General features: G+C 43.6%; 1 protein-coding gene across 10 annotated transcripts in view; it reads right to left on the minus strand.

The window, feature by feature from the left end:
* Positions 1-14,662, minus strand: part of mef2d (myocyte enhancer factor 2d) — a 102,988-nt gene that overhangs the window by 35,331 nt on the left and 52,995 nt on the right. For 7 of the 10 annotated variants that reach the window (XM_069719899.1, XM_069719897.1, XM_069719902.1 and 4 more), the window contains exon 4: positions 2,932-3,069. In XM_069719899.1, coding sequence (XP_069576000.1) covers positions 2,932-3,069 — 138 coding nt within the window. Of the gene's footprint in view, positions 1-2,931; positions 3,070-3,200; positions 3,327-14,662 lie in introns of all 10 variants that reach the window. The other 3 variants (XM_069719904.1, XM_069719903.1, XM_069719898.1) reach the window with 1 other exon arrangement.

Genomic DNA, 14,662 nt, shown 5'->3' on the forward strand with positions numbered 1-14,662 from the left:
ATTAAACCCTTGAAGAAATGCTTATGAATTTTATTAAATTATTATTATTATTATTATTTTTTAATTATAAGCATGTGAAATTTAAATACTTTTTGGGAAATTTTAATCAAAACTGAATCAAAAAAAGAAGTCCTGAATATTTTTTGGGTTCAAATTATTCCTATAATGAATGTTTTACGTTTGACTTTATGAACTAAATGTGCTTTTGAGTGTATTAAACAGCGATTTTTACTGATTATCGAGGGCCTAAATTAGATGTGATTAAGTGTGCAGTCGTTTCAATAACACCGTGTTTCACTCTTTGACATTTATACCGAGCCTTTACAGGAGACAAAACATTCAGCTGCTCGCTCAAGGGCACCATGGAGGTGGTTGTTAAAAGGAAGAAATCTATTTCTTATTCAATTTCCCGACCCAGAATCTCAGAGCCAGAAAAAGGATCAAACCAGGAACCCTGCGGTTAGAAAAAAAATAAAATAAAAAGCTCCCTTTCTCCTCGCCTACCACACAGTGCCAGTGCAGCAGGAACGGATACGTTAGCTCGGGGCTCGTCTAGCCAAGTGTCCTGCCCGTTCTCTCTCACCACTCTCTCCCTACCTCAGGAGGTATTTTAGTACAAGTGGGATTAAGCTTGTATATCCCGGCCCCTAGCTGTCACGCTGGGGATTATGATGCTGAGGGGAGGAGTGGTGGGTGGCGCTGTGTATGCTTCCATTTGCCCGTGGAAGGTGTGCTGAGCAAGCCAGGCAGGTAGATAGGCAGGCTGGCTGACTGGCTGAGGCACTCGGAGGTGGGTGGGTGGTTGGGTGGGTGGTTGGGGTGGGGTGGGGGGGGGAGGGGGAGGCAGCAGCAGCATTGGCGGTGGTGGGGGACGCTAGCGGCGTTCGGCCAACGTCCAATCGATTTGCGCCGAGAGCTGCGGCTCTCCAGATTGAATTCTATTCTTCTTCTGCCGCGGCTTTCTCTTCTGAGAAAAGCTTTTAAGAGCTCCCGGAGCACGGAGAGGCTGATAGAGGCTGGGTCAAACTCAGGAGGAGAGAAATTCATTGAACTGATTAAAGTGAGAGGCGGCTCGTTTGCTCAGTCAGGCTCATTCTGATGTATGAGAGATGTTCGCATAATTACTATTTACATTAGCATCTGACACTGCTTTTGTGGCAGCAATATTTTAAAGGAAATAAATAGTTTTGTTTTTTCCAATCGATTCTTATTCGTGTCCATCATTTCGGTTATGATTATTAGCACTAACTGAGAGAGCGTTCTTCAAACGGATACATCCCCGAATTTAACTAAATTAAATGACATTAAGTAAAAATAAGACCTTTAAGGTGTAACATTATAGGAGTGGCTGCTGCCCAACTCTCCCGCAGCACTGATTGTGTCCCATCCCAAGTGACCAATCAGAAGGGCAGGCGGGACAGGAAGAAGGGGCTGTAGATTAAGTGCTGCTCATTAAAGTGACATTAATGGCATTATTGAGCACAGAGGGAAAAAAAAATGAATCACGGAGATTTGGCAAAGGAGTGGAGCGGTAAAAGGGCTTTGGCAGAGCGCCAGTCAGGAGGCAGCAGAACCTGGATAGTGTCAGGAGCAGGTCCAGCCGGAGGAGCAGGACTACACTGACCTCAGTAGTACTGTTAATAACAGCCAGGTACCAACTGCACCCTGGCTTTGTTTGTGTTTTCCAAATGATGTCAGGAAAAAAAAAAAAGAATAAAAGAATCAGCCCTGGTGCATACACTGCGTCTGCAATTGCACGCTTATTTCTTTAATGTTGCTAAGTATTACACAATCGGTACTTTCAGCCAAGCAATCCGACCGCTCAAAGGCATGCTCCAAACGTGTTGATTATTACCATAAAACATGACTTCCCCTCGCAACGTCGGTTGCTATGCCAACTTTTGTGAAAACTAGGGACCTAGTTAGCACTCCTCTCCCTCTGTTGTCTATTCTTGTACATTAGTGAACTTGCAGAGGCATCAGAAACAGTGTATTAAAGCCATGATACTCCTGGGGATGCTCTTCATTGTGATGACTGTAACTTCAGATGAAAAATCACAGTAAAGCATGCCCTATTCGGTGTTCTGCTGTGTTTCTTTTTAAAGGATTTTTTTTTTTCTGTCTGACTCTCAAAGTTACACATCTGCAGCATGGCAAACAAAAAAATTGACATCTTATTTGTCTTTTTATGAGTCCTAAAAAAAAAATCTGTCCGTACAGAATTGTCTTCCACTGTTTCCAGTGCAAAAAAGATGTTTCAAAAAATGTCTGGAAATGGTCTTGAAATGGAAAAAAAAAAAAAAAAGGTGGCATCAATCAAATCAAGGCATTTTGTGTTACTTGTTGTGGAAACAAGTTGAAAAACATTGTTTACAGAAGAGAATTTTGCAGTAAAATTTTGTTTTAAGTAAAGCTGGAATGATAATTTGGCTAATTGACTGACCTTCGTCTTATGTGATTGTGTGTAATTGGATGAAAAAAAGCATTTCTAAAATCACTTTGGTTTCCAGCTTTTTGTATCAGACCTTCTTCACCGTGTCGTGATTGTTTTTTTTGTTTTCATTTCAATCAGATGAATTGATGATATAATAATAATGAATACTCCTTAGTTGTAACCCTCTAGTTTTAAAAAGTGTTCCCTTGAGCCGGTCAACTCGGCCGCCCCTGCCTTGCTTTTCGTGCTCAGGCACACACCATCGATTGGGTGGGGTTGTGATTTGGTGGGTGGGGATAGGTGCTGATGGTAAGAGGTGAGGTGGCGGAGGTAAAGGGGTGGGGGGGTGATGGTGAAGGCGAGTGCTCTGTGAGTAAGTCAGGCCGCCGTCAGCAGCCGGAGAAACCTCCGGTTGTCCGGTCAGCGGCAGCAGCAAGGTACCAACATGAGGAGGGGGGGAGGGGACGGGGTTACACAGAGTGGTGGGAGGTACTCACTGACAGCCTATAGTTCTGCATCATTTTATCAAACTCCTCGTCAATTTTTTTGTATTTCTCTTCAGTGCGGGGGGTGAGGGAGAAGGGCTCCTCGGGGTCTGGGCTCTCAGAGTCCCGGTGCTCTTTCTTGTTCAGAGCCTTCGTTCCCCAAACAAAAGAAAAAGAAGGCAGAGAGAGTAAAGAGAGAGGGAGGTAGATAGAGACAGAGAAGAAGAAGAGGAAAAGAAAGGGTAGGTTAGATAAGGTGACAAAAGTGTGATGGTACTCACGCCGTAGCGTTTGAAGAGGCTGTCCAGGTCCTCGTTCTTGCGGTCATTTAGCGGGCTTTGGTCGATGGAGTCGTCGCCGTCGGGCTCTGGGCTGTTGCAGCCGTTAAAGCCTTTCTTTCGCAACGTCTGAAGCGGCCAGAGAGGGGTAGAGGAGGAGAAGGAGGAGGCACATTTACATGTCAGTTTCCATGCACATTTTGGAATTAGACACATTTAGTGAAACCATTTCTTTCATTTCTCAAACACAAACGAACTTCTCGATTTGCACACTATGTTGCCGACTCCTACACTGTTGATTGTATAAAATATGAAGCGGCAAAGGTCAGATGGAACAGTTTGACCCCGGCGATGACATAAGAAGAGGTTTTTTTTTCTAGTGGCATCTTCTACAAATAGAAAAAGCAGGCTTACGGAAAACACATTCTCAACCTCTGATAATCCTCGATCGAGTCGTGAGGTCAACGTTCGTAGTGTCTGCCGCCCACGTGAAAGCAAGCTATTACCACCCAATCTGCACTTGCTCACCCGGCAGGTGCTCTCAGGAGGTCATGGATTAAAAGGTTTGAAAAAAAAAAAAAAAAAAACACAAAAAAAACCTGACTCTAATTCCAAACGGAGAAAGCTTTGAAATCAAGGATGCGGTCTGAGAAAACAAGCGGCCCCCAAACGTACGGCCCGGGGCACTCGCAATAAGCCACGCGTGAACCGAACCTGCATGTCAGAAGACACGGTGAGGCCTCGCACCTCCGCACACGTCGGCTAATCAACGGTGTCGGTAATTGGTGTGAAGCTTTGCGCTTACGAAAGTGGTCGAGCAAAGTGAAACGGTGCAGGGTGAGCTCGGAAGCACACGGTGGTGTTAGCGCCGCGGCTAACGGCAGTCAGGTTGTGTCATTGTTAGCACACTTTGGAAAGGGCGAGAAGAGAAGGAGGGAGGCTGGAGGGGAGGGGGGGGGAGGGAGAGAGAGAGAAAGGCTCTTATTTTGAGAGGATTCTGCTAAACAAGATTTGCTGTTAAGTAGCTTTGCCTGGTGGGCCCTTGACCACAGAGCCAAGCTGATAGATCCTCGCAGCAAAATGGAGCTGGAGAACCTTCTGCGGTCCAAATACGAGCTTTAGCTCTGAGTCGTTCAGAAAGAAAGAAATCCCTCGCCTTGAAATCAATCAGAAAGAGAAAATAGACTACAGCACACTGCAAAAAATAAAATGAAATCTCCATCATCCTATTAAGTCGTTTCCATTTGTAATTGAGTCCTAAAAACACTATTTTCTTGGAAGAAGTAAAAAAAAAAAAAAAAAATCTGCCGGTATAATTTAACCTGTCTTCAATAAAAAACCAACTGCTTTCAAATTTATTTTTATAAATGACCTCAACATCTCAAAACAAGAAATGAATAAAACTGGATGCTGGTAGTAATACTAAAACTAATTTGACAACAAATCATGTCGTACTTCACACCGGGGCGAAACATTTTGTGTTTAAGAATTTGAAATGCATTCTGGGGGGAATCACTGGGTTTCATACATTTTTGGACCCTGGGTAAGTAGCAGACACTTGAAACTAAGAGCAGCAATAATTGCTTATTGTGCTGGCTTGTGGGCAACGGATCAAGGTGTAAACACAACACGAACATAATGAACTAATGAGGTCGTTATTGAGAAGTCATGCAGAGGACGCAGTGCAACGTTCAATCTCCTTTTTATTCTGGCCACAGGTCTCCTCTCGAGCTGCTTTACGTGCCCTTTTCTTCACCAGCTAGCCGCTAACTGTGTCTGTCTGCTGTTTGGTGTTCAACAGTGTGCTGTGTGTTTAGAGAGCTTGTTTGATGAAAACAGCTTCCGGCTGCAGCTGGAAACACTGAGAACTATGAGCTGAACAGAGCTTAAACAGAAATTCAGAGTTTTGTCAGATACAATTCAACCATTTTTGATACAGACACTGGTGCTGATGCCTTTGACTTTGATGCAGGTTCCTGACTTATTGTTTTCTCAATACCAATTTCATAAAATCTATTTTAAGAAAAGGAAAATGACGTTACCCATTAGTCCGGTACAAATCTTTCATTTTCATGCAGTTTAGAGGGGGAGAGTGTAACAACATATTGATAATTGCAACCTTGATTGTGATGGACAACACGACTCAGACTCTGCTTACTTCATCCCGTTTGGAAAACCCCCGGTTGCAGAAATGGTCGGAAAATACGTAGAAAAATCAAAACTTTCCAGTATCCATTTGCAAATTGTAAGCACAAAAATATACAGTGCACGTGTTTTGTACTCGCGGGGCTAAAAATAAACCACTGATATATTCCTTTGAGACTCAGTTACAGCGAAAACTTTAAACGAAGGAAAGTTTTACAGTGCACCTTCTAATATATTACCTATAAGCCACCAACTATTCCAGCATTGTATTCAATATTTCACACACCCTATATTTTCTTTAATTAACAACCGCCCGCTGTGTCAGGTGTGACTGCAGTCTAGTGGCGGTCTGATTAAAACATAAGCACATGTTCCACGACTCCCACTGTGCACAATCACCGGTAAGTGAGAATGATTCAACCGCGTGCAATTCGGCTCTCGGAAGTGGGGCCGGCGGGAAGTCGTACCTGCAAGAGCTCCACATAAACCCCGAGGAGGCAGAGACGGAGATTCTTTTTTCATTTTGGATCAATTAGCCTCGGATCCTCAAAACAGGTGAGGGCAAGAGGGTAATGATGCCATTTGGATGTAAGGGTAAAGAGACTCTCCGTGTTAATAACAATAGTGCTCTTTGATACAAATCTCATTAAAAACTCAAAGCCATTATTATTATCGCAGTGTCAAAGCTGCCTTTCATACCAGCAGCAACGGGTTATTGGAAAGATTTGTTCCAACACCGAGACAGTCTCCTGATTCAGCTGTTCGGTCTCGGCAGAACAAGTCGGCGCTCTGATCTGCAGCTTAATGCAAATTTAACGCGCAGGAGATGCCACCGCCGCACCCTTTGTTGTCCACAGTTCATAGAAAACACACTCCACGGTGGCAGTTGGAGTGCAGATATGTGTGTGTGTGTGTGTGTGTGTGTGTGTGCTGACCTAAAAAAAAAAATTTGAGAACAAAAGAACCGTAAAAATAATAAAATAAATACAAATAGAACAACTTTCAACATGACAATGACGGCATGTGACAGAGGGCTGCGTGGAGGACGTGATCGAGGCGTGGACCTCCTGCCCCGACTGTCAGGACGCAAAGAGATGAAGAGCCCGCAAACAAAGCCGGGATGACACCGCAGCCACGTCGGTGCACTGTTCACACGTAATGACACACATTTCTTGTTGAGAGGACCATCACAGACATAATTGTGGCGTTGGCATTTCTTCTGAGTGTAATTTTAACAATCACAACCATAAACTAAATAATAAACCCCAATTCTGACCTATCCACAAAAACTGGGACTTACTTTCACGCATCCGGTCATCATTTCTGCCGGCTACAATGACTTTGCACTCACCAGAGAAAGATCTGGGCGACAACAAACCCAAGACATGCAAAGAAACACGAGCAACAAGACGATCAGACGGATTGTAAACAGTCTGCTAAACCACTTTTTTGGAGGGTAAACTCAATACTATTGCAAACATAATTTTTCATATCCCTGTAAAACTGCAATACAGTTTATTAAAGATGAGACGGTTATAGCAGGAATCCATCTGTAACAGTGCCGGGCTGTGAGGTGATAGAGGTCAGTGGACCATCATTAGGCCCACAATGATTGGTCACCTATTACAAAAGAAAAAGCTCAAATCCCCACAATTGTTATATTTTTAAAATGTTTGAATAGTCCTTAAAAAAAATAAAAATAAATACAAATCAAGAATTGAATAGTTTATACGACTATCGTCTCGTTTCACCTTTTTTTTCCTCCCACCACAAGGTGGCAGTAATGCACCTAAAAGCTGTTTGCCGCTATCAAACAACAAAATACAGATCAGACCGTGTTAGACAGACTGAGATTCGATGCTATAGTTCAAACAGCAGAAACATGCTCTGTGGGCAGGTTCTGCGTGTTTTTTTTTATTAATGGCAAACCACCTCACCTTTATCCGCATTTTTTTTCAATATATGAAATAAATGCTTCCGCGCATGACTTTTTAAAGCCTGGTTTCATAATTGCCGATCCGGCTCCATAACGTACTCCAATTTCTGCCAAACAAGCAGGTCATGCATTGGTCAGAATGACATGCATTAAAAAAAAAAAAAAAGGGAGTGAAAGGCACGACCCATTTAATTTTCAATTTGGACAGATCAGATATTTAATTATTTTTTTTTTCCCCCTCTTGCAGTTGGAATCTCACATTAAAAGTGACAGAGAAAATGCACACACACTCACATATGGATGCAAACAGACTCACGGTGCGCTTCCTTCTCGCACTGTCACGACTTGCTTTCACACACACACACACACACACACACACACACACACACACACACACACACACACACACACACACACACACACACACACACACACACACACACACACACACACACACACACGTTATTTTTTGGACATCACAGGCTTGTCTCTCTTGTCTTTTCTCTCATGTAAACTCAACTGATATATTGTGAACATTACAGGGCAAACATGGGCATCTCTCTCTCTCTCTCTCTCTCTCTCTAACACACACACACACACACACACACACACACACACACACACACTGATCAGCTTGTCTCTCAGTCAGTCAGCCATCTGTTCACCTGTCCGCTGCCTCCCTCTCTCTCTCTCTCTCTCTCTCTCTCGCTCCATTGTGTTGCCAGGGTAAGATTCACCCTGCAGAGCACCACGCCGGCCGCTAACTGGCTGTGGCTGCTCACAAGCCCCGCCTCTCTCTCCCTCCCTCCCTCTCTCCCTCCCTCCCTTCCTCCCTTCCCCTCTGGCTCGCTTTTGCTCGCCCACCCGCCTGTCCGCCCGCCCTCTGTTTCCAGCTCTCCATGAAACGCTGCCACTGCTGCTGCTGCTGCTGCTTTTCCTCTCTTTTTTTTTTGTCTTTCTGTCGCCCTCTCATATCTCGGCCCACCACCTTTAACGCAGCTCTCGCTCCCTCGCGGAAAAAGTGCAAAGTCTCGCACTTGTCCTTCTGTGTTTTTCCGCCCTGAACATCTCTCCCTCTCTCTCTCGATTGTAATGTCTCCATATGCGACCGTCCCTGGTTGCTCGTTTCCTCTCATCCACCTTCTCTCTCTCATCTGCTTCAGTTTCTTTGCCACCACACACACACACACACACACTCTCTCTCTCTCCGTGTCCTCTTTTGCCCTCCTCTGTCTCTCGTTCCCAGAGCTTTCCTGTTGTAATTTTCATTCTCTCTCTTTCTCTCTTTCCTGCTCTTGCTGTTCATCCTTTACCCTGTTCTAGGAATGGGTATAAAAACCTTTACACACGTGTTGAAATGCGACATTAAACGCCCCGTCAGACTGAAAAGTCTTGTGGCTTATTCATGAGAACAATTCGCATCCAAATTTGGTTCACTGCATGTATCCAATTCAGTTATTGGAAAACTGATGGTATTCAGGCAACATTTGAAACTCTTGCTTCGCTAAAATGTACTCGGCTATTTTCCCACTTCTTTTTCTTAAGTCTTTCTGTTTTCATCAGTTTCTCTTTGTCGTCCTCTTTCTCCTTCCTTTCTACGAGAAACGGTGCGCGATCGTGCCTACAACTGCTAAATTGTGTTTGTATGCGTGCCTCAGCGTGTGAACTTTTTCTTCAGTGATGTTTTGCCTCTTGTTTAAAGCCATTTCTATTTCTGTATTATGTGTCATAATGGAATCATTTGTGCCTAATTGTGTTTATTTTGAAGCACTTTGCAACTTTTGCTTTGAAAAGTTCTGCAGAAATAAGTCTTTTACTTAATTTACATGTGTGTATGTGTTCTATCTATGACCAGACTAAAAAAAGTCACAGTGTGAATATTTGTTCTGGGCACGCTCCACTGCCAATTTCTTCCTGTTGTCGCATCCAAATGGGCCTCTGGTTAATCTTAAATAAATGGGAGCAGCCTTTCAGCAAACAAAAATTGACCCCTATAGGAAGGACGCTGTGCGCCAAAACTCTACCGCCGCCTCCATCGTTGGAACTAAATCAACGTCATTGCCACCAGCTGCCAGGCTCCTCAGATGTTGCATTATAGATCAGCATTTGTTGTTTCTCTTGTCGCAAACCTACCAAGCTGTGAGACTTCAGGAAACGGTCTCATTGCTAGTCACACACACACACACACACACACACACACACACACACACACACACACACACACACACACACACACACACACACACACACACACACACACACACACACACACACACACGCTATTGTAAAGTGTCCAGAAAAGACAATTAAATAACCGTATCTGGCAACTCTCTTGTCAATTTTACTTTGAAATTAACTGTGTTCCTTTTGTCTAGTTCTGTAGAGAATTCATGACGCATTCACGTGAAAGTAAATAACACTGAAAAATATCTCGATCTCATCAAGTCCTCTTTGTCTATTGTTGGCTTGTAAAGGTCTCATTAAGTAAGATTACATCTTATGAATAATAAAAATCTGCACGTTAAATAACATTTGGACACTGGTTTTGCATATTTAATGGAAAATTCAGTTTTAGTTTTTAGACTGGGATTATTTATCCATGAAATGAACAGACCTGTGGTCGGTCTCGCTGCTTCTCAGGAGACCTCTGAATGGATTGCTTGCCACAGGAGTAAACACCGACTGAGTTTGACATCTCTCTTTGGCGAGAGATGGCCTGTCAGCCAAGACAGATGACGTCTCGGGCCCGATTGCCGAACGTTTACTTTCCTATAAAAGTGATCGTTGTCTCGTGGTTTGGAAAGCGAAGCCGACGTGGAAGAGCCTTAAAGTGCAATACCACTGAGGGCCACTAGGGGCTGGCTCCACAACATCTCTGAGTCTAATAGAACCATTCGTTATCTAAATTCCCTCCTTCTAATCAGTGTTCTGGCAGTCCTTCTGAATTCTTTAATTATTTAGATATCTTGCCCCAAAGATAGGTTTGCCACTTGGTTTAGCTGAACTGATTAAGGCTCGACAAAAAGGTGGGTAGGAGATCCTTTTGGTTTAGTTCATCGTTATCGCTGTAATATGACTCAATCCAGAAGTGAGTCACAAATTCATAAATCAAGGACTTCCCTTTTAAGTGCGGGGCTGTAAAATAATTTGGGAGAAAGGTGACGATTCCAGTTGTGAACTGAAGGCTCTGAATTTGTGGAAAAATAACATCCACCCTAAAGACATCTTTGTGTGTTCCTTCACCTTGACACGCTGCAGAAGAACGGTGTTCTGTCAACGTACAATAATTTCCAATGAACCGTTCATCTCACTTTTGGTTCATTCTGAGGCATTAACAAATTATACCTTAATTTTGTATCTTGCCTATGAATCAAAATTGTTGCTAAAATTGAATTTTATTTCATTTTCTGATTTAAATCAATTGAGTAATATATCTGTAAAATCTTTTTTACAGTCATCACATCACAGTCATGTTTAGTGTCACATATCCACAACTCTAAATCAGTATATATAATTTATTTTTCTGCTAGAGGAAGTCAAACTGTAAAATTTGCTGATACTTAAATACATATGAAATATGAAAATAAGCTTTGAAATAACTAACGTGTAATATGTGTGTGATGTCATGCAAAGCACCTAAACTTGTCTTAGTGAGAGTGGTCAGCTGACCTCTGCTGACCAATCGTGTAAAGCGTGCGGGCCTCCCTGTGACCTTATAGTCCAGATTAGGACCTTAGGCTATGACAGGTCTTAGCAGGAAGTCTTCAGAGTTCTGATAGCATAGGAGGATTATCTGAGGAGGAGAATCTCCAGGGCAACAAAGGCATCTCCTCCAACCTGTGCGGGTGGAGGAGAGGGTGTGTGTGTGTGTGTGTGTGTGTGTGTGGGGAGGGTTGCACAAGTCTGGAGACGGATGTATTTCCTACAGGTCGTACAGTGTTTGCTTGAAGTGTTGAGGCTTATTATGGCTGCCAACAGAAGCAGTTCCTTACTGGACGAGTACAGTCGAGTGCTGCTTTGCGATACGTGAAGCTCCCCTGGCTGCGACCCAGGACGACCGGGGCGGTGCCCAAAGTCCTTAAGCCCCTGCAGCGCAGCTCGCCGGTGAGATCGGCCTTCCTTGAGCCGCTTAAAGAAAAAAGGGCATCCCCCTTCTCCGCCCATCTTGCTTTCTCTCCCTGGCCATTCATCGCCACTCTTTTAGCGTTTCGCTTGCTTGCGTTCCCTTTCTAGCTCTCTTCCTTTCTTCGCCCTGATTGGGATCTGCAGTCAAGCGAATTAACACATTCTGACAGGAGAGGCAGGCTGCCCACACACACACACGCTCGCAGACACACACACACACACACACACACACACACACACACACACACACACACACACACACACACACACACACACACACACACACACACACACACACACACACACACACACACACACACTTCCAAGCCGCACGTGCATCTCAGAGAGAGGCTGTGTGTGCATATGTATTGCCTCACGCTGGAGTGAAGCAATGTCCGACCGTGTGAGGAATACCGAGAACACACACACACACACACACACACACACACACACACACACACACACACACACACACACACACACACACACACACACACACACACACACACACACACACACTTCAATGTAAACTTAAATGTTTCTAAGTATTCAAGGACATCGCCCCATGCATGTCTGGTACATTCAGTGTGACATACACCAAGCATAAACATAAGTGTGTATTTATGTGCATGTATGAGTGCGCGCGTGTGTGTGTGTGTGTCTGTCTGTCTGTCTGTGGGCCTGCGTGACTATATCCTCACTTCATAATTTATACTCAAAAGCACTTGCTTGGAGAGACTCACAGAGGCAGAGCAGCAAATGTGCACATTTTGTGACTATCCAATTATCCCCTTCTCCCTCTTCCTCTTCCTCCTCCTCCTCCTCTCCCTGTCACTCGGTATGTCTCAGCTCGGTCCTCGGTCAGTAACGTTACACCAAGTGCCAGTGCAGATAATCTCTCTCTCTCTCTCTCTCTCTCTCTCTCTCTCTCTCTCTCTCTCTCTCTCTCTCTCTCTCTCTCTCTCTCTCTCTCTCTCTCTCTCTCTCTCTCTCTCTCTCTCTCTCTCTCTCTCTCTCTCTCTCTCTCTCTCTCTCTCTCTCTCTCTCTCTCTCTCTCTCTCTCTCTCTCTCTCTCTCTCTCTCTCTCTCTCTCTCTCTCTCTCTCTCTCTCTCTCTCTCTCTCTCTCTCTCTCTCTCTCTCTCTCTCTCTCTCTCTCTCTCTCTCTCTCTCTCTCTCTCTCTCTCTCTCTCTCTCTCTCTCTCTCTCTCTCTCTCTCTCTCTCTCTCTCTCTCTCTCTCTCTCTCTCTCTCTCTCTCTCTCTCTCTCTTTAATAATTATTGTATAATTCATCTGTTCTGTCACACTGGCTGTTCCACTCTACTGGGTTAGCACTGAAATCCCCAAGACCGTATGTTTTGCCTTTGTGTTACATTTGACCAGTCACAGCCTGCTTCAAATGTACAACATGCGTTCACGTGACCCGAAAAAAAAAAAAAAAAAAAAAAAAAAAAAGAGAAGAATTCAGAGAAATGAAGTGCCGGGAAAAACTAGACTGCTGGTATTATCATTAATCACAAGTGAAAGTAACAAACTCATCCTCAAAATAAAAGACTGTCCTCAGAAACCCTAGGCATGAAAGTTGCACATTTTGTAAGCGTGAAACTTACACGCACGTAAATGTCACGTGACGCGGGATCGTGACCGAGTTCACGCAACAGAGGTTTTTTAACTGCAGGAAAACGTGTAACTTTCAAGGCTAGACCGCCCAAAGCGTGGCTATCTCACGTTTTGCTGTACCAGACAGGCGTGTCTATTTCACGCTTTGTCGTGATACTGGGCTGTTCACGCACAAAGTCCTGAATTTGAAATAGCAGCTGGTCTGTTCAAGCAGACTGGAACTTGTTTATGTAAAAGCTTGGTAAAAATGTGTAATGAAGAAATTCAGATTGTTTTTACTTTTCAGTTTTTTCTGAGTAAAGCAGCCGGTAATAAAACTCAACACTTCCTGTCAGTGTTTCGCGGTAAAAGCTTTCCGAGGAAGTGAAGACATAAAGCTTTAAAACGCTTTTAATGCGGAAGTAAATCTCACCAGAAAATATTCAACGAAATCTCAATAACGGCTTATCTTGGATTAAGATCTAGTTTTGTTTTCAGTTGAGGTGAATAAAAGTAGTACATGTTCTCCTCCGGTATTCTATTAAAAGATAAGTCTGGTGATATTCTGTATTTTTCTTACCGTCAACACATCCCATGAGCTGAGCTGAACCAACACACAATGTGTCCTACTAACAATGTGGGCATCCGAAGCCTGATACATCTTATTCCTCTGTGCCATATAGCTCCAATGTATATATTTGTGAGCTGTTTCTAAAAATGAACATCTTCAGTAGTCACAGACAGGCCAAGAAAAGGTCAGGAAATATTTTGAGACAAAATAACATGTTTCTGGGTGTTTTTATGAGATCTGTTGAAAAGTAAGAAAAACTCTTTTTTTGTAGGATTTGTTTTACCTTTTTGCTCAGTTTCAGAGCTAAAACTTACACATTTGACTCCACTACATTTATACGATGGCTATATTTGCCTTGTCCATTTCAAATTTAGATTTTGCATACATAGTTTTAAATATTACACAATACGAGAGTCTTAAATATTGTTTCAATAGCAGTTTTTGTAGCTATTTGCAGTATTTTGCTTTTGATGTCTTTTTTTTTTTTTTTTTTTTTTTTGCAGTTGTAATGATTCATGATGCCATACTGCAAATGCAAAATAACAAGGATTAATGGAAAATGGCGGGGGCAGACGACACTAACACCCGCTTAAGAAGGAGGTGTGTGCTGCAGCACATCTGGCGAACGGGACAGCTAAGGACAAACGCTGGAGAATGTTACTCAAGCCTCCTGGCCTACAGAGAGGACGGGTGAGAGAGTTGGGAGGGAAGGAGTGATATGGGGGGGTATAAAGGCCAGTGTAGGAGGGAAGCTCTCATGTGGGAAACACACACACACACACACACACACACACACACACACACACACACACACACACACACACACACACACACACACACACACACAACCAAGAGGCTCACCAAGTCTGAATATTGTATGAGGCGTTCTCATGGGCCACTGCAGAGCATGCAAACAGAAGAGGAGAGAGAGGTGGACTTATGCACGCACACACACACACACGCACATATACACACACACACATATACTACACACATATACACACACACTAATGAACATGCATAAAGAGAGAGGAAGAGACAGAGCGACACACTTGAAAACACAAACACATGTACGCACACAAACAGAGCCA

The sequence above is a fragment of the Brachyistius frenatus genome, unplaced genomic scaffold (assembly GCF_029030835.1).
Source record: "Brachyistius frenatus isolate BFR_SWC_R1_liver_20210118 unplaced genomic scaffold, ASM2903083v1 Contig_227, whole genome shotgun sequence".
Taxonomy (NCBI): domain Eukaryota; kingdom Metazoa; phylum Chordata; class Actinopteri; family Embiotocidae; genus Brachyistius; species Brachyistius frenatus.